General features: G+C 40.8%; 1 protein-coding gene across 1 annotated transcript in view; it reads left to right on the top strand.

The window, feature by feature from the left end:
- The window catches only part of LOC117415426 (voltage-dependent L-type calcium channel subunit alpha-1C-like), a 357,681-nt gene that overhangs the window by 64,496 nt on the left and 272,545 nt on the right, over positions 1-20,640 (top strand). The window contains exons 2-3 of the mRNA XM_059026835.1: positions 1,682-1,999; positions 7,306-7,409. Of these exons, the coding sequence (XP_058882818.1) occupies positions 1,682-1,999; positions 7,306-7,409 (422 nt within the window). The remainder of the gene's footprint in view (positions 1-1,681; positions 2,000-7,305; positions 7,410-20,640) is intronic.

Here is a 20,640-nt window from a genome sequence, read left to right on the forward strand (position 1 = left end):
AAGTCTTAAACCAGACATTTCTTTATTAAGTAAACACAGGCACTCTAAGCTTCAAGCCGTCATGTGTATGCATACTACTTTTTATTTGATCAAAGAAGCTTGACAGTGCTAATTTTCAGAAGTTTGCAGTTTGCAGAATTGCTTGGCACTGCCTTTTTGTCACTGGAACGTTATGTGCCACAGATGAGGTCTTCGCCTCAATGTATTGTTTAAATGCAATTTTCATTCAATAAAAAAACCTACCCTTTTCTGTTGAAATGGTTCAGTCCAGGTTAGGGCGGTGACATTTGATTGAAACATCTGGGGATCCAGAATGAAGGATACATCTAGGGAACGGAAAAGAATGCTAAGTTTGCTTTTTATAATTATAAAAATAAGTTTACAATCTTCATTTTTCCTCAGCCATGTTAAACGCACTGACATTCCCAAGGCAGGACACCACTCTCTACACAATGATAAGTGTAGTTTCTACATACAAGTTCACCCCATTTGCACCTTATATAGGTTTGCATTATTAAACTTACAAAACTAGTAACTAGCAAAGTTGCACAGATAGGAGGAGTTCTTACTATTCGAGGCGTTGTAACATCAACATTTTGTATTCTTTCCAAGTAAAAAAAAAGCTGGTGTAAACTTGGGCTACTGCTTCGTGAATATGACCACATATGTTCAAATTCCATAACTCATTTCAGAGGAGAACAGGGGGCTAGACCTCTTTGTCATGGTTCAAATCCCCAATGCCAATTTCACCCCAGCACAGGGACAGGAAAATGCACTAATACTACTTATGTTGCTTGAAAGAAAGCTGACAGTATGTATCCCAAACACTAGACAATCTTGATGATTTAAAAAAAGGTTTCGCAGTTATAGCTCTTACAAGTGAATGGCAACCAATTAAAAAGCGCCCATTCAATCCCATTCACTTTCTGTATTGTTGCCACAAGGGCTTTTGTATGGAGTACATTTACTATATATCGATTTAGTCTCAGGGAAATGCTGTGGTAGTGGAAATGGTAGGCTTGGGAGGTAATGAGCAGCATGGCTCTGTTTGCACCCTTTCAGTCTGTACCCGGTGTGGAGTGCGGGGATAGACCGAGGTTAACCTGAGAAACTGTATCATGAACATTTTCTATCAAAATCTGTGTTAATATAAATTAAGAGAATTCACTCCTGTGCAGTGCTAACATGTTGATTTGGATTCGGAAATCAGAGTTTATGATAGTGTGTGTTGTCTGTTTCAGAAATGTTCTTATCAAATCCAGATCACTTACTCATATGTATATAACAAATGTTTTAAGAAAGAGTATTTCTAATGTGTGTGGTGTACATTTATAAGGGTTATACTTACAGTTTTAAGTATTTTTAAAGCACTGGGAAATAATTCTCAGATGAGTGATTGCAGCTAACATTCGTTAATTTAAACGTGCCCCATTAAACCCTGTTGACTATGACATTTCATTAGATTTTAAATGCCCAACAAGATCAAAACAGGTTGAACACTGTCACAACCTTCATGTTTAACAATACATTTATGACAAGACTTTGTCACCGACATGTTAGGAGAGACAGTTAAATGACAAAATGTTTATGTTGAGAAAGACAAAAAGTAACCCTTTCTAGTTTATTGGTACCTGGATACTGGTGTGCACCATAATGAGCTCTGTGTTTGTTTTCTCTCCAGGCTCCAACTACTCGAGCCCATGTCCGGACCCTGCCACCCTGAACGCACATGGAGAGGTAGGCTTGGCGCCAGAGCACATCCCAAGGCCAGGAGCGGCCCTCACCTGGCAGGCTGCCATCGATGCAGCTCGCCAGGCCAAGTTGATGGGCACCAACGCCCCCATATCCACCGTCAGCTCCACCCAGCGCAAGCGTCAGAACTACGGAAAGCAGAAGAAGCAGGGCACCGCCGCCACCACGCGCCCCCCTCGCGCCCTGCTCTGCCTCACGCTCAAGAACCCCATCCGTAGAGCCTGCATCAGCATTGTTGAGTGGAAATATCCTTTGGGGGTCAGGGAAAGAGGGGCAGTCTGACTGCAGCATAAGTAGCAATACCCAAGGGTCTGGGAGAGGGGCAGTCTGACTGCAGGATAAGTAGCAATACCCAAGGGTCTGGGAGAGGGGCAGTCTGACTGCAGGATAAGCAGCAATACCCAAGGGTCTGGGAGAGGGGCAGTCTGACTGCAGCATAAGTAGCAATACCCAAGGGTCTGGGAGAGGGGCAGTCTGACTGCAGGATAAGTAGCAATACCCAAGGGTCTGGGAGAGGGGCAGTCTGACTGCAGGATAAGCAGCAATACCCAAGGGTCTGGGAGAGGGGCAGTCTGACTGCAGCATAAGTAGCAATACCCAAGGGTCTGGGAGAGGGGCAGTCTGACTGCAGGATAAGTAGCAATACCCAAGGGTCTGGGAGAGGGGCAGTCTGACTGCAGGATAAGCAGCAATACCCAAGGGTCTGGGAGAGGGGCAGTCTGACTGCAGCATAAGTAGCAATACCCAAAGGTCTGGGAGAGGGGCAGTCTGACTGCAGGATAAGTAGCAATACCCAAGGGTCTGGGAGAGGGGCAGTCTGACTGCAGGATAAGCAGCAATACCCAAGGGTCTGGGAGAGGGGCAGTCTGACTGCAGCATAAGTAGCAATACCCAAAGGTCTGGGAGAGGGGCAGTCTGACTGCAGGATAAGTAGCAATACCCAAGGGTCTGGGAGAGGGGCAGTCTGACTGCAGGATAAGTAGCAATACCCAAGGGTCTGGGAGAGGGGCAGTCTGACTGCAGGATAAGTAGCAATACCCAAAGGTCTGGGAGAGGGGCAGTCTGACTGCAGGATAAGCAGCAATACCCAAGGGTCTGGGAGAGGGGCAGTCTGACTGCAGGATAAGCAGCAATACCCAAGGGTCTGGGAGAGGGGCAGTCTGACTGCAGGATAAGCAGCAATACCCAAGGGTCTGGGAGAGGGGCAGTCTGACTGCAGGATAAGCAGCAATACCCAAGGGTCTGGGAGAGGGGCAGTCTGACTGCAGGATAAGCAGCAATACCCAAGGGTCTGGGAGAGGGGCAGTCTGACTGCAGGATAAGTAGCAATACCCAGGGGTCTGGGAGAGGGGCAGTCTGACTGCAGGATAAGCAGCAATAAGTCATTCTGGGTTTGTAACCCTAAAGCTTCCCATGTGGTGGGGGTTATGCATGTTGTGGATTCATTCAGAACCAAATGCTTCAGGAACACCTAAACATTTAAATCACAATTTGACCCAAACCTTTAACTTAATTACAAAATTGCTGTTCAGTCCAGAGTCCTGCACAGGTCAGATTTTTACGACATTCTTCTGACCCGGACCTGCAACCCGTTGCAGCACCGTCTTCTTACCTGTGACCCAACCCAACCCACTTTAATAAGACCTACAACCCGACCCGAACCCACAAGTGTTTGTTCTTTACCTACTGCCAGCGTCGACTGACTGTCAAGCTCTCACATTCACACACAGATATCTCTACCATTCTCCACAGATTGAGTTTATACAATAAGCTATACAGTGTGGTAGCTCTAGTGGTCTGGATATATTTTAACATAGTAACATATTGACTATCTCTACTTACTTTACTATAAAATACCTGTCTATTCCTTTCGCACCACTAGTTCAAAGGGAGCTACACCTGTGCTTTCGCAGAGATGATGTACCAGTTTTGTGGCTGTCGTTCACAAAAACATGATGACAGGTTTTACAAGCAACGAATCCAGTCACATGTTCATTATTTTCATTTGTTATGATTCCAAAAGAATTCCACACTTCTGATTTACCTCTCGCACTATTATCCACTACATGATATAAACCCTGCGCTATCTTTTGTTTCACCTTTTCCACAGACATTTTTAATATCACCAAGCAGACGTGATAAAAGGATCTTGCGACGTATCAAACAATCGACAATACAAACTGAGAACACTGCTTAGTCAGCTGACTCCTCCCTAATCGCCTTCTGTTTTGGTGCAGGAAATACATTTACCTTCTAATACGTTATTTGGGAAAGAGTTACAGACGAGTACACTGAAAGGACAGAAAACGTTTTTGGCGATTGAAATTCAGACCCAATCCTGAGCCAAAAATGATATTTTCGGACCCGCACCTGAACTGCAAACTGGGAAAAAGTTCACATTCCAATCCGAACCTGACCCACTTTGTGGGTCACCTGCAGCACTCTAATTCAGGCCTACAGATGCTAACCAAAGTGTGGGTTTTCCTGGAGAATTTAGTAATGGGCGTACCGACACATGCGGGTATTATTGCTATTATATATCTAGATATTTTTTATTATTATTATTTATTTCTTAGCAGACTTTCTTAGATATACTGCAGATAAGGAATGTACATTTTATCTTTGCTTTCTTTAATTTTTTTGTCTGTTTTTTCTATTCTATTACAGTGGTGAAAGTATTTCCCTTTCTTGTTTAAAATAAGTTTTTCTTTATTTTTCTTGTGGTATGTAGAAATATTATTACCAGCTTCCTGTACTGTTTTCCCTGCATGAAAATGGTCTCCCTGATTCCCTCTGCTCCAGCCATGTGAGAATGCAGTTGGATTTATAGGGTGGCAGGTAGTAGCCAGAGGACTAGAAAGGAGCTATTTAAAAGGAAAGAAAATAAAAAATCTAATAATTTATAGATATAAAGAAAATAAGATGATATGCAGACAGTTTAAGCTCTGAAAAAAGACTTGTTTAGTTTGAAAAAAAAAGTACTGATCCGTGAGTTTCTATGAACATGCAACATGTGCTTTTCAAGGTTGGGATGTCCTCCTTGTGCGCACAGACCAGCACTCTCTCAAACAGAGAGAACACCTCTTATTGGCAGAGGTCGTTTTGCGCATCATACTTTAACCTGCTGTGCTTACCACGCTCACCTGTGATGTACCATGCTCACCTGTGGTGTACCATGCTCACCTGTGCTTTACCATGCTCACCTGTGCTTTACCATGCTCACCTGTGCTTTACCATGCTCACCTGTGGTGTACCATGCTCATCTGTGCTTTACCATGCTCACCTGTGCTGTACCAAGCTTTCACAGTGCTTGACTACACTTTGCTTGCTGTAGCCAAGGTTTAACGTTTATACTGGCAGGCAGATACGCTAACATTTGGCCTTGTTCCAAACTCAATTCGATACTGTATTTCCATCATCTTTATCTTACCCTCAATCTGTCTGGCTTGCGAGTGCTAAGCTATGCATGTACAAGCATTGGATACTAATGATGAAACAGATAGTTAGACGAATGTGAGTCATTCAGCAGTAAAGAGCCAAAAATATATACTTGTCCTCATTACACCCAAAGCTTTCTATAGAACTCCATTTGTTCTTCCTTTTTATTAAGGCAGACGATGAATCAGACGACTTTAGTTACACTTATTATTTTCTTGAAGACTGCAGCAAGCGATTTTCTTCAAATACAACAAAATAAATTCCCATGAATTCTTAATTTTTGTTTTTGTTTGGGGGAAAAAAGAAAAAAAACTGTAGTTACCATGGCATCACAGTAATTTTGAAAGAAATGAATAATAACAGGGGTCATACAATACATGAAATGCTGTACAGTACTAGAGTGTATTGGTTGCTTTGTGATACTCAAGGTATACCACTGTTGGATCATTTTACCAGCACTGTACCATTGCAGCATTTACCATTGCACTGGCCCTATATTGCCATTAACGATCATATAATAAGGGATAACACCGGCCATGGCCCCCTCACTCTCTGAAACAAGCCAAACAGAAATGACACTTTCTTTACATAGCAGTTTGGACCATGGCTTATGATGTTTACTAAACCTGTCTGTTTCCAATCAAGCTCCCTGGGTAACCCAGGAAGATTCAAACTGCTATCCAAATGGGAATCCTAATCTAAGGCAGGGTGAAGTTGGCCCTTCCAGTCCAGCTCTTTGTTTCAGCCATGTTCTCAACAGTTTAATTGAACAAACCTCCACCCAGGCCATAAAACATTAATATTTGACCTATATTAAATCAATGCTATTGGTGACACCATAGCTATACTTAATAATGGCTATGACGGTGCCATCATTTTGATTTAATCTTGGCCCTGGAGTACAACGACTCTCCAGGACCTGAATTGGCCATTCCTGATTTTAAGGTTTGGTTCTATTTGAAATTATTAGTCATGTCCCCACTGGAACCTATTAGCAGCCACTTCATTTGTAATCTCACTCAGAATGTCAATGACAAAGCATTCTCAAATTTGTAACTGCAACAAGTTCTATAACAGATTAAGTACATTAATATCTGGGTTTCATCTCTATTTTATTTATATTTAATGACTTAATATATATATTTATAAGTGTTAGGGGGCTATCAAGTTGAGAGTGTACTTTCTGTTGCACTCTTTGTATGACAGACCCGACTCACTTCACTCGCGGGCCTGACATACAGCATCACCATCATACACATCTGCTGCTTTGAGTAAACTGGCAGCCTTCACAGCACTATGGTTACTGGCAAAACAAATCTGAAATTAGCTGGAGAAGATGCATCTACTGTATACAACCTCTTAAGTGTTTCTGGCACAGGCTTGGTCTGGCAGAGCCAAATGTGCAGCTTTAGAGGCACCAAACCATGCTGGTTCTAGCGTGGTACGCTAACGAGCGACAAGAGAGAATTGTCTCTTTGTAACCTTGCCATGATGGTCCCATGTCAATATGCCATTAATGACTAGTGTAAAAGCTGTGGCCAAAAGTTTTGTATCACCCTATTTGACTAATTTTGTTTCATAAAGTCGAATGAAACCTGCTGAATAATATTACGTTAACATATTGAATTACTTACCGCTTTGTAGTTTTCCATATACTTCCATAAACAAAAATAAAATGGCTTCTAGTAGTCTTTTACGATATAATTTTGTAGTTTCTTTAATTACATGATGTTAAATAAAATATCTAAATTATGTTCAGATATGTTTTTGTTTAAAATGATGTCTACTAAAATTCTATGTGATGCAAAACATTTGGCCATAGCTGTGGACTTTTGACCTTGTCCTTGAATTCACCCTGTACAAAAGTACATAATAATCAAAGTGAGTTCCTTGGAGTGCCAGAGATGTGCTGTCAATTAGTTTCCCTCACTTTATTACAGCCACGCGACTGTCTGTGCTTATCTTGGACCTATTGGGCCTAATCTGGGCTGAGGGGGCGGACAATGGTTGTTGTAGGAACAGCTGTTTAGTTTCTAAACAGAAGTGTTCTGACAGGTTCAAGCATTAGTGTGCTCCAGCTGCATGCCTAACTTCCTTAACTTCCTGTCCTCAGACCCTTTGAAATAATAATTTTGCTGACTATTTTTGCTAACTGCGTGGCCTTAGCTGTCTACATCCCTTTCCCGGAGGATGATTCCAACGCCACCAACTCCAATCTGGTAAGTAGATTCTGGGTTTTTCCTTCTGTTCTGGCTGGTTTTAGATAGATTCATCTCTGTAACATTGCTGCTGGAATGTAAGCTGTTTGTTGGTGTATGTATGTTTTGGTCCAATACAATGTATAGTAATTGAGGGAATATCGGCACAACTACAAGTTAAGTGGCTGGGATACATAGCTGATTGTGATGTCAATATCGGTACCTTTTCAGTTGAAAGGTACCGATATTGAGAATAAAGCATGTTAGAATCTCAGTATAGTACAGTATGTTAAAGTCATTAATGGGGTTTCTTTGCGTCAGGATGTGGCGTGCAGTCGGTGACACTATGACTTGCTGAAAGATCCTTAGCCGTCTCTAATTTTGTATATTGAACAGAAACCCATCTTTCTCCATAAAGAGTCTATAGGTTGTGTATAGGTTCTCTACAGGTCTCCAAAAGGATTTGTAAATTGGGTTTGTAAATACAGGTGTTTTAATGAAATAACATTCAAAGATTGAGACACAGCTTTGAGGTGCAACCTCCATCACCAGCCCCCCCCCCCCCCCCCCCGGAGGGTAGATACACTTGCTGGGAAGGTGATGGAGAGGGGAAGGGGAAGGTGGGAATGGTCTTTATAAGATTGGTTAGCTAAGAATTTAGCAAAGGGGATTGAGCCTTGCCCCATGATCCTACTGTGAGCTTCGTGAGATATTTTGGCTTGCCTGTTAGTCAAAGAAAACATCTCTAATTGAAACGCATTCTCAATTATAGGGCATGGAACCCCAAAAAAAGGCTATTATTACTAAATATTATTACTTTTTCCCCCCAATTTGATATAAACCCGATCCTCTCAAAACAATGCATGAGGATGGACATAGACGATTTTATCTCCAACGGCTTTATCGAGTATGAGATGTCAGATCTTCTGTCTTGCCCATAGTGACTGAAACTGGCGTGCCACAAGACGATGCAGGAGATGCAGACTTATGAGATGCGCTTTATCTTCTGTGCTCATCATCAAGCCAGTCTTCAGTGCTTTCTTTTTTTATTCAGCAAGCAAACCCATCATCAGGCCCACAGCGTATGTTGTTGGCGCTGCATCTGACAGTTCGAATCCCAACATTTGTATCTTATGGCACATGTCTCTAAATGTTTTCTGGATGGATGTTAATTGGTGAGGCAGGATAATACACTCATGTCAAAGCCCTAGGCTGATGCTAACCGCCTATCCCCTTCCCATCAGCTGACCGCTTCCTGCTGCTCAGTGTAGGCTTGAGTGGAAAACCCCATATCGAGGGATTCAGAGGTCTAATGGAGCTGCTTTTACAATGTCAGCGTGGACGAGATGTGTCTGTCCATCAGTGTGGATGTCACACATTACAGTATTAAATATATCTGCAGAACCGCTTATCCAATCGTGGTATTGCAACATTCCTTACTTTCTTTACTGCAGAGTATCAGAATCTGGTGGTATACTGCATGGAGGCGCCTGTCTGGCTGCATGTACAGATGTGTGTCACACTTATATTTGTACATGTCCATAATATGGATGTAGGTCATGGTGATCTACTTTTACATGATACATGTAATGCTATATGTAACTATCATACTTGTTTGGTTTAGGGTCAGTGATAATGCCAGCCTATCTGTCTCTCACTCTCATGCTCATTTTTGTCATAGCTCTGTATAGGCCTTTCAGATTGCATTAGGCTATATTTAAATATGTCTGCTCTCTTTCTTCTCACATCCACTTTTATCTGATAAAAGGACCTATAGTAAGTAGTCTTGAAAGCATGTATATTTCTAACTTCTATGTTGGTCCTATAAAAGAGAAACGTTCTATTTTTTTCATCTTTGGACCAAAACAGCTAACATAACAACTTACAAATATTTGAGGAATTATGAGGACCTTCTGTATATGCTTACACTGGTTTGTGTTTACTGAATACAAATACTGTACTTTTCTTGACAAAGTGTACACTGGTATAAGACCAGGGTGATTTTCTAAGTGAAGGCTGGAGTTTATGGCATTATCAGACTACTGCCAAGTTTACACATTCTTGTAAACATGAAAACTAACAGCAGTAAACTAAACTGCATTCATTTGGATGTGCAGTGATTCTAATGCCCATCTCTTGCAATTAAAATAAAACATTATAAAGCAATCCCTCTTTATTTAATAAGCCATACAGAATATACTAGAGTTAATAACACTTTTAGATATGAATGGCTAATGTCTCAGGGTTCAGGGCAAACATTTAGGGAATGGCTGTGAAATATTTTTTTAAATAATACATTTTGTTTAGGAAATGATGAATACTCAGTGTAATGATATGTTGATTTGGCTTATGTTGTTGTTTCTGACAACCGAATGGTAATTACGCTTAGGGATGTGGTTTTCAAAGAAATGTAGACCCTTTACTGTAGGTTGATTGATAGATTTAACAACCACTAACTGTGTTCTGGGTATTAATTTAATAATCCAATAATGCAACTTACCAGCGCCATTTTAGAAATAGGAAATAAGCCAGGACAGGGTGGACACTGTTGTCAAGAGGAGTTTCCCTTCTGCAAAACATACACGTATTAATAAACAACATAATTTGTCTTTCATAAACATTAGAATAACATGGTCTGTTGTAGCTGTATTTCGTCAGAGCATTTCTTTAAATAGGAGGTTGTTTTGACTTTGTAAGTATTACTGTTTGGATTTGTTGCTTGCTTTCTCACAAGTGGCTTCTATCAAGTAATGTGTAGAACATAATTACCAAGTCCATTCTCCAGGTCTCTATGTAGATGGAGAGATTTGTTGAGGAGAGATGTTACAGAGTTGTAAATTGCAGGGTTATGAATTATTATTAGCAGCAGCTTTGTAGCACTTGCTGGGGTAAAAGTGTCGTCCGAAGGAGTGGTGTGTGTGTGAGAGACAGAGACAGAGATAGAGAAGGAGAGAGTGTGTTTTGAGTCACTCCGTCTTTCACCAGAGGGGCAGGCAGCTAAAGAATCCTTCTCGGCTGCAGTCATCCGTCACTCGTTTGAAAATGTCTCTAATGACAGGGAGCGTTCTTACATATCATTCTGTGTTCTGTTCTTTTTTAACAAGGGGACAGGTTAATGTATAGAGACCCAAGCTTTTGCTGCAGATGCCTGCATGCTGTCCTGCCAAATGTAACTTGACAGTGACTTGGGTGGTCGTTGGTTGCGTGTTTAAAGCTAGCACAGACATTGTATGAATATTTGAAGGTGGTACTCATGTCTCAAGTTCACTGTCATGTCTTTTGTCTGGCTGACTAATTGTGGTTAATTGACGTTGCAAGGAGAGTGCTTCTGAATGGAGGGGGTTGTGTATCTCTCTCTCTCTCTCTGTCTCTGGCTGAAGGGCAGACTTTCACAATACAGGATCAGGATTTCAAAATACCACTGCTTCCTTCTTGTATGAGATATTCTGTGCTATATCTTACAAGTCGTGATGTTCAGACTGAATGAGACATTGATATGTGTTATCACATTTTTGTGTATTTTGTGTGGATGTTTTACAAAATGTCCTTTAGAATTAGTGGGGCTTTATCATTTTTAATTATATACCAAGGAAAACATTACCTGTATAAAAAAAAAAACATATTACAGTGCGTATATATTAATTGTTTTACTGTATTATTAGACTTATTAGACAGAATATGGCTGTCAGTTAAGCCTCCAAATAGCAATCGATTAATTTGGCATTTGGCACACAAAATTGAATTGTTGTACATACATTTTCGCTCCATTCCTCTCCCCACGACGTGATTATTTTAATATCATTGTTGTTAAGTAAAAACCTGTGAACAACAATTGAATGCGAGGGGTAATTACGCCTTGGTAGCGTCAGGAGAAAAACTAAAAACAGCAACAACATTCGCAACAAGCCTAAGGCAAACATACTACAGGGGTGTTACTAAAATATTTATTCCAAACAGATTACAGTACTTTGGAAAGTAGTCTATATAAACTAGACATGAGTTTATGAAAACCGTCTTTTTTTTATTCAGTGACAGCTGCAGCTTCACACATCTTCTTAATACTGTACCACCAAATCTTCACTGTCTGTAAAACACACAATGCGGAAATCCCTGCCTAAAACATCACCATAATAATAATAATAATAATAATAATAATAATAATAATAATAATAATAATAATAATAATAATAATAATAATACATTGATTTACTTACCGCAACATGCATACCCAACAAGATGCTCGGATATATAGTGAAAAGTGTTGAATTTAAATCAAGGGATGCATTAGTAAGACCTCATCTAGAATACTGTGTTCAGTTCTGGTCACCTCGTTACAAAAAGGATATTGCTGCTGTAGAAAGAGTGCAAAGAAGAGCGAACAGAATTATTCTTGGTTTAAAAGGCATGTCATATGCAGACAGGCTAAAAGAATTGAATCTATTCAATCTTGAACAAAGAAGACTATGCAGCGATCTGATTCAAACATTCAAAATTCTAAAAGGTATTGACAATGTCGACCCAAGGGGCTTTTTCGACTTGAAAAAAGAAACAACGACCAGGGGTTTCAAGTGGAGATTAGATAGAGGGGCATTCAGAACAGGCACTTTTTTACACAGAGAATTGTGGAAGTCTGGAACCAACTCCCCAGTAATGTTGTTTAAGCTGATACCCTGGGATCCTTCAAGAAGCTGCTTGATGAGATTCTGGGATCAATGAGCTACTAACAACCAAACGAGCAAGATGGGCCGAATGGCCTCCTCTCGTTTTGTAAACTTTCTTATTTTCTTATGTTCTTACCCACTATAGGTCAAGCTCAACGTTACTCCAAAATTGCGTTTAACATCACTGATCGTTTTTTTAACAATTATTTTTTTTAAAGTTGTTGAATATTGTTAAATATTCATTATATAACAATTAATTTTGAAACTCCAAAGAAGCGCAAACTATATACAGTCAGTTTTCTTCAGTGTGTACAATTTATTTACAGGCTGTTTGCCAGGAGTACAAGCCTGTCGTCCTACTCTGGATTCAAGGTGACGTGCTTCTTTGTTTGTTTACATCGAATACACAGAGGGGCGTACTTACAAAGCATTTGCAAAACTGATTCGCTGGTAGGATGGGACCAGCAAATCAGATGCTAGTTAACACAAGCAGGAAAAGAAGAGAACAAAAGCTTGCACAGCATAGCTCTCGCAGGGAGCTTACTTAAGGTAGTGCTGCGTGCGCAACTCGTAGTTTAGGTTTAAGGTTAGGTATTGGGATAGGGTTAGGTTTTAGGGCTGGGGGTGGTCTTTGTACATTTTGCTAATTGACTGAGTAAATGATCTGTAATTTATATTTTCTTTTTTAATCTTTCCGTCACTTTATGAAGGGAGTTAAAGGGGGCATGTTAATACAGCGCTTTTTAAGTGCAGGTGACATTAGCACATAATCCTGCACTGAGATGGCCTAATTATGTATTAATCCATTCATAATTTTTAACTTTAGATGGGCTCTATAAACATGTCCCGGTAAGAACTTAACTCGGTAACAGCAATTGTGCATGCAGCAATACCCTGTGTGAGCTGCCTGTGAGAGCTACGCTGTGCGAGTCTGCATTCTGCAGCAATACCCCTCTCGTATGAGCTGCCTGTGAGAGCTAAGCTGTGCGAGTCTGCGTTCTGCAGCAATACCCCTCTCGTGTGAGCTGCCTATGAGAGCTACGCTGTGCGAGTCTGAGTTCTGCAGCAATACCCTTCTCGTGTAAGCTGCCTATGAGAGCTACGCTGTGCGAGTCTGCGTTCTGCAGCAATACCCCTCTCAGGCAGGCCAGTCGTGAATTTTCGTTGATAAACTTAAATAATGTTATTAACTATGCATGTTACAAAAATATAATTATTGAATTGATTATCCAGTATTTATATAGATGTATATAATGAATGGAATCGATCGAAACATTGATTTTTGATTTAATCATAGCAGCTCTAGTACAGAATACAAGTCTACACTTAACTCCAGTCCTGACTTTAAAAGTGGATTGATTCTGGCACATTGTTCAAATGGAAACAGGAAGCGCTTGTCCAGTGTTGAAGGTTTCTGTGATTTGGGCCACTCCAGCACGTCTCTGAGGGATAATTGCATGGGCAACTTCTACTTTCCCATGATTGTGGCCGAATAGCTGCAGACAGCTCTTACACGCTTTTATATAGGTCTTGTGAATCACACAACACACCAGGTGACAACATACATTTACATTGCAAACAAGGTGATTTTCCCATTTTACTTGCATTTTTTAATTTTCTTTAGCCGGTCAGTGCAGTTCCTCTGCAGTTTTTTCCGAGGTAAGTGACATTATTACAACGTACAGACTACATCAAATCTCAGAGGTATAAAGTACTTTCTTTGAGGAGCTCTGGGAAGCAATCCAGATTTCAAATTCATATTTAGGGCACGGTTAGAACAAAATCCTGTACTGTAATGGCCCTCTAGGACCTACGTTTTGATTAAGGAAAAAAAAAGTCTCAAATATAATACATTGACACTGGCTTACAGCAAGGACATTTCATTATTTAGCGTCCCCAACATCTGCCTGCAACTGTTTATGCTGTACCATTTTAAATTGTAAAAACTAGGGATGCACCAAATCCAGGATTCGGTTTCAGATTTGATCCAAATACCTACTTTTTGAGCAGGGTTCGGAATACTTAGGCTTCAGTGAACCGAATCCGAATCCTATATCTACCCAGACACACATCCATTTGAATCCATTGTATTTAATAACAAGAACACGTTTGATAAAATCTGTCACAGCTCTTAACTCCCTAAATTACTGGTGGCACACGCACTAAACACGTCACGCAGCTGCTGAATGCAAACATACCCCCGTATGCACCAGCACAGTCACATCACACTTTTCATGGAGTAAAGTTATGCAGTAAACCTGTAATATATAGTAACGACAAACTGTTGTAGACTTTTGTGCTTTGTCTGTCAACGTGTTCTAAAAAAAAAAAAAAGATATATATATATATATATATATATATATATATATATATATATATATATATATATATATATATTTTTTTTTTTTGTAACTTTACAACTGTCAGATGTGATTGAACAATATGCTCTAGTAAATTAAATTTTACGTCATTGTGACGTGCCAATCCAAGTTGAACCATTTGGGAACTTCTGTTTTTCATTAAAATCATTTCGTAGCCTATTTGATAAGTGTTATATTGCATTTAAATCAACGTGGGTTTTATTTTACAGGGAGATTCAGGTTACTCATCACGGAAATTTTTCCTCATAGCTCTCAGATCAGGTGACACAGGTTGAAACGGCATTAAAGAAAATCATAACACGTTTATTTGAAAGAGTATTGTACGTACTACTGTTAGATGTTTACATTCATGTATTCTACATCATATACAAAGTAGTAGTACGAGCAGAGAAATCAATAAAAGGCAACCACAGGACAAATAATACATTAAAAAAAAAAGCCTGTATACATGTTTTGTTGTGGTTTTGCATTTAAATGGTTTAAAAAACAAACAAATTAAAAGGCATTCAGAGGACTCCAGAAGGCACTCTGCACACCCAGAGGTTCTGGGGCTGTGCCCCGGCAAGCCCCGGCACAAATTAAGCACTGCCATTCGGTAATACAAATACTGTTAACTGAAAGGCTCGAAACTGTAGATTTTGTGTGTCCCTTGTTAGTAGCTGCCTATCTGTTTTTCATTCAACAGTTTCTTGACAGTTTTTGTAGGATTTGGTATTTGGTTCAGTATTTGGCCGAATCTTTTGAGATGGATTTGGTATTCAGCCGAATCCAAAAAACTTGGATTCGGTGCATCCCTACTAAAAACTGTACTAAAGGCCACAGGAGCCCCTTTTTAATGTGGGCTTGTGATAGGGGAGACCTGCGCTGGCTATCAGGCACATGCATGATCCTGCAGGGGGAGGTTGGGAGCCTTGTGGGATCCGCCTGTCAATCATGGCAATGACACAGAGAGGATGGGTCTCAGTGGTCGGGAGGCGGGTCTTGGGGGGTCGATTGACTGCAGCGCCAAGTACCACCGTGTGATCCTGGTGATGTTGTCTTTCATGCGGTGAAGGAGGTAGTATCGGAGTGACTCGACTGCCCACTTTACTGCCAGGCACTCCTTCTTGATGGTACTATAATTTTTCTCGCGGAGAAGGAGCTTCCTTCTGATATACAGGACCGGGTGCTCGCTTCCCCGCACCTCCTGAGACAACACTGCACCGAGACCTGTCACAGATGCAGATGATAAGATCTCTCCAATTACTTCCTCTTTCTTAGCCAATAGGAAGGACGGGGCCGTCACAGCAGCCAACCAATCTTTGAACTGCTCGCAGTCCTGCCCCAGAAAGACAGGCAGTGGCAAGCGAGAACACAAACCCACTTCTACTCTGGCCTACACCTGCTGGCCACATTTTTAATTTACAGCAATCTGGATAAGTGCGCATTTGCCAGTGAATACATTTAATATTAACCTATCCCGTTATTTGTTTATGCCCCGGTGAGATTGACCCTTCTTGTATTAGGGACTGACCACACCCCGAAACCATCCACTGTCACAGGAATGACAAAACCAAAAGGCGGAAGCAAAAAGGAAAATAAAACAATAACAAAACTACAAACAAAAGGTGCTGCTTCATGCAGCGTCCCGCTATTCGGTGCGGCTCGGGTCTCAGTTACACTTTGCTGTTCCCTCACCATCACACACGAGGTGGCCCAGACTTCCCCAACTAAACTGTTAACGTCCCACTTGGCTACGTAATAATTATTAAAGAATGTGTAGCGGCTGTCTTCCCCAGCTGGGCCAATGTTTAGCTTGAGAAGCTGTCAGGGTGGAGCGACCTTGGCTAGTGGCCACCAGCCAACAACTCCATGCAGATGTAGCTGGACTCGGAGCCCCCTCCTGGTGCCACTAGCTGCCAGCCCAGCTCCCTGCACATGTGCAGGCAGGGAGAGTGCTGACACATTGCTTGAGCACTGCCAATACCGCCCCCTGTGTGCCTTTAGGGAAAAAAGGTTGTTTTTCTTTTGTAATGTATTCTGATTAATTTCGGGGCAGGTTATTTCATTAACATCTTTTTAAAAGGGTTACAGAACATCCTGCAGTGTTTACAGAATGCACTGCCTTACCTGTGCTGTACATGACATCACATGTTGTCTTGTGTCCTTATTTTGGTTAAACTATCAAATAATGGTCACAAATTCCAGTCCTATTCGTGTGTTGTTCCACTTGAATTCGTTATGAATTCATGGCCATTTTTTTATAATTATATTCCGGGCTAGAAAAATCTTTACAAAATAACAATGAAACACATGTTGTTAAGATGTTACTAAAATGCAATCCTATAGAACTCTGTCAAAATCTATCAAAAGTGTTCTGAACTAGTTTCTTAGGTCAGTCTCCCTCATGCTCCCTCCTTGTTTTCTGCTCCCACAATAGTCATTCGTTTCAATCAGAGTATCATCCTTGTGTAGGAAGGGAGCATGGTCTGGATACACTATGATGCTCTTAAGACAAATCCTCTTTCTCCTGGCAAAAGAACCCAGAAAAAGAGAGAAACGTGTTTGATTTCTGACCCATAGTGTGTGTATAAACATCAGGATTTATAATTGAGCTACTGTAACTAAGAGAGGGATGTTATGTGCTGCAGTGCTTGCAGGGACGGTGGAGGAGTTATGGGGAAGTACAAGCGTGTGTAGTCAGTTACTTTTGCAGCTGCAAACTCCCATGAATATCAGTTCATTTTCCTGTTTGTATAATCGGAAAAGGCATAATCAATTTACTGTATATCCGAGAGACAACAATAAACGTTACCTGGATTGCTTTTCTAAAAGTTTGTATTATTTGTAATTGTCCTTCTAACAATTGGGTATCACTAGCAAACAGGTGTGATTAATCGATGAACCGATTAACTGTCTAATCTATTAATCGATCAATAGAAATGTTAAAAATAAGCCCCCCTAATAAAAAGCAGCGTTATCTCCATAGTAATCCTGCTGGGCTGATTTATTGACCCACTCATTAGCATTACCACATACAATTAAAAATACAGGTAAATGAGGTCTGTGAAAAGTCAGGTTTATAATTTCTATGGTGGCTGTATTTAGATATGCTCCTGTTAATTCCCCTTTGTGTACTAGCAGGTATATACTGCAGCTCATATTCTTCCATGGCAACTCTATGAACAGACCAATGACTTTTAGACTGTAACTTGTCATTACAGGCCAGATGGGGTGAAAAGTCTCCAGGGCAACGGTAGTGTCTGTACGTGGGCGGGTGTCTGTTAAAATATGACTTCCGATGTCTCAGGCATTGTTTCTTTGACCCAACAGCGATTCTGATGTTATGCTTTGCGTCACCCGGTAATAGGAAAATGACAGTCATCTGTTTTTTTTTTTAGCCATCGAGCTACAGCTATTAATAGGCCTAGTAAAAATGTTAAGCATTTTTTCATGTCCTATTAACAAAAACGCTCCTTGCTTAGTGAAGGAACAGCGGGCAGTTGCTACATTACAGGCCAATTGCAAGCACTCTCCAGCGCTGCTGAGGCCTGATGCAGAGGAGCTCTTGATTGAGGTTTATGGAGCTGCTGGAACAGGATGCAATGCAGCCCTGAGCTGAGGACAGTGTGAGAGAATGCAGAGGGGAAGCATTCTGCAAGCACAGTAACTCCTTACAGCAATGAAGACAAGAATAATACCCTTAAAATATACAGCCCACCCTCTTTGCATCTGTCTGCATAGACTGATAAAGAAGTAGCTACAGTTGTTCCGTACAGGGTCTCGCACAGGGTTCCAAACTGATTAGATATGTTTAGGTATATTAGTTAGAAATGTTTAGGTATATTATTGAAATGACCAGGTGCCAGGAATTTGAGCAATCAGGCCCCTGGTAAATCTGAACAGATCTCACTTACCACAGCATGTACAGCATGCAGTCTGTAGGTTTACTATTGGGAGATTGTAACCCTGGACATACAACTGACTTTTGTAGTACATAAAGCATCCAGCAGTTAGCTCCTTATCTTTTTTTACAAGCAATTTCTGTTTCACACAAACAGCAACATTGACAATGTTGAACACACCACATCCCATTTCTTTAACAAACCTGTCAAACTGAGCTTGGATCCCTGTGGTTGAACCTTGCCCAGCTGCCAAGGCTGACTGCACTCCCTTGGTCACGCTGCACTGGCGCCAGTGACGAAGCACCTCTCCAGCAATGGCAGCCTCTGATTTATACCTATCTCCCCTTTTTCATCATCCTGAGAGTCCCATAAAAATTGGAGAGCAGTCTGGCCGGCACAACATTCATTACAAAGCCTTTTTTTTCCATTTATAGCTGGCACAAGCTTCACTTGAAATCACATGCACCACCCCGGCGATGTGCCACTCTTTCAGTCATTATCCAGTGCAGGACAGTGCTGGAGGAATAAAGGTTACTCAGACCAACTGAGACTGTAAGAAGACCAGAAACCCAAAAATGTGCTCAGTTACCACAGATTCCAGACAACAGGCAACTGAAGTCCATTTTTATGCTGTGCGGCTTTAATTGCTTTAAATTCCTTGAATAATAATATGCTGAGCATCAAAAGAAACGTATCACTTATATTTGAGCATCGAAAGAAACTTAGCACTTATATTTGGATAAAATTCACTAGATGTGATCGAAAAAAGACAAACTCTGTTTTAGAGCAGGTGCAGTGACTTTTTATTGTGCTGATTAACAATTGACATCACGAAGATGCTGCAAAATGATCTATCGATCTTGGGCAGGTGTTGTGACTCTTGGTCTCCCATTTTGTGTTCTGTCATTGACAGAGTGTGTCTGGTTATACCGTCTCGCCAGGTTTGAAATTGCTGGCTGTGAGCACCCAAGACGGCGAGTAACAGTACGCTGCCCTATTCCAGCCTCCAACATGCCGATTGCACGAAGGCGCTGCTCTCTTGACAGACGTGGCATATTGTTTTTTTTCCGTGATTTTCTTTATTGCTTTTATTCAAGCTTGCAATTCAACAGCTGAAATCACTCCATATCCAGTGTCCAATCAACTGTCTCACTAATTAGGTGATTTAGAGCATGTGCTTCAGTCATAGTCACTCAAGCGTGTCATGGTCAAGGATGAATGATCGAGTGATTAAAAAGAAACCAAAAACATTTCGTCAATGTCCATCAATTTATATACCTTATTTTTTTCAAAAATAAATGTGTTATAATAGTAATAAGTTTCTTTTAATGCTCGGTATATTTATCCTTAAAGGGAGTTTTCTTTTGGCACAATTTGTTCAGGGATTGCAACTTCTTGGAAGAAAATGAAAGTAATAACAGAAAAAAGAGTGTGGCAATGTGAGAACCCCGTTATTGGCTGACATGGCAAAGACACATTTTCTGAACCATAAAAAGCCATTTAAAAAATGTAATAAATTGTTTATGTATGTATAAGAAACAACTTTTAAACACCAGCTGAAGATGCATATGAATACCAATATATCAGGATAGGTCAGTAAACTCAGGGCATATCATAAAAAACTACACCGACTTACATCCATAGCTGGTAGAATTACAGTCGCATCTCATAATAAATGGCCATGCATAGCTTCATCAAAACCAGGCATGTCGTTCCCCAGATATAATTTTCGACTATATAGCAAACCGGGTGTCAATACTGCAAAAATTATGTTCACATAACCTGCATAAACAGTATTTTTTATCACTACAATGGTCCAGGTAAAGTTGAAGGGTTGGTCACGAAGATACAGTCTTCACTGATAAGAGACTTACGCTGGCAGTTAGTGCTGCACAAACCAATCATTCAATTATTCAGATGGAGCTCTCCACAGAAATCAGATGCTGACAATCAGATTGGTGTAATTGGTGTTGATTGGACTCATTTAACATTCCAAAGGAAACGAGTGAAGAAACAGCTGCTTGGGGTTGTGATGAGTGCTGCTTTTCTTAGAGACTGTGGAGAACAGCAACCCACACAAACCCAAGCAGCTGTTTCTTCACTTGTTTCACTCTGAATGGTAAGTAACCCAATCAAGACCGGTGCCCCTCACCTGTGGAGAGCTCAATCTGATTAATCAAATGATCAGTTTGTGCAGCTCTAGTGGCAGTGTTGGTTTTATTTGCTTGTAACGTTGTTATAATCAATCAGGTTTTTTGGCTGGTTTCACAGACTGGTTAGCACTAATCTTGGACTGCCCAATGTTAAATCCACAATACTAACTTTA

Source organism: Acipenser ruthenus, chromosome 7 (assembly GCF_902713425.1).
Source record: "Acipenser ruthenus chromosome 7, fAciRut3.2 maternal haplotype, whole genome shotgun sequence".
Classification (NCBI taxonomy): domain Eukaryota; kingdom Metazoa; phylum Chordata; class Actinopteri; order Acipenseriformes; family Acipenseridae; genus Acipenser; species Acipenser ruthenus.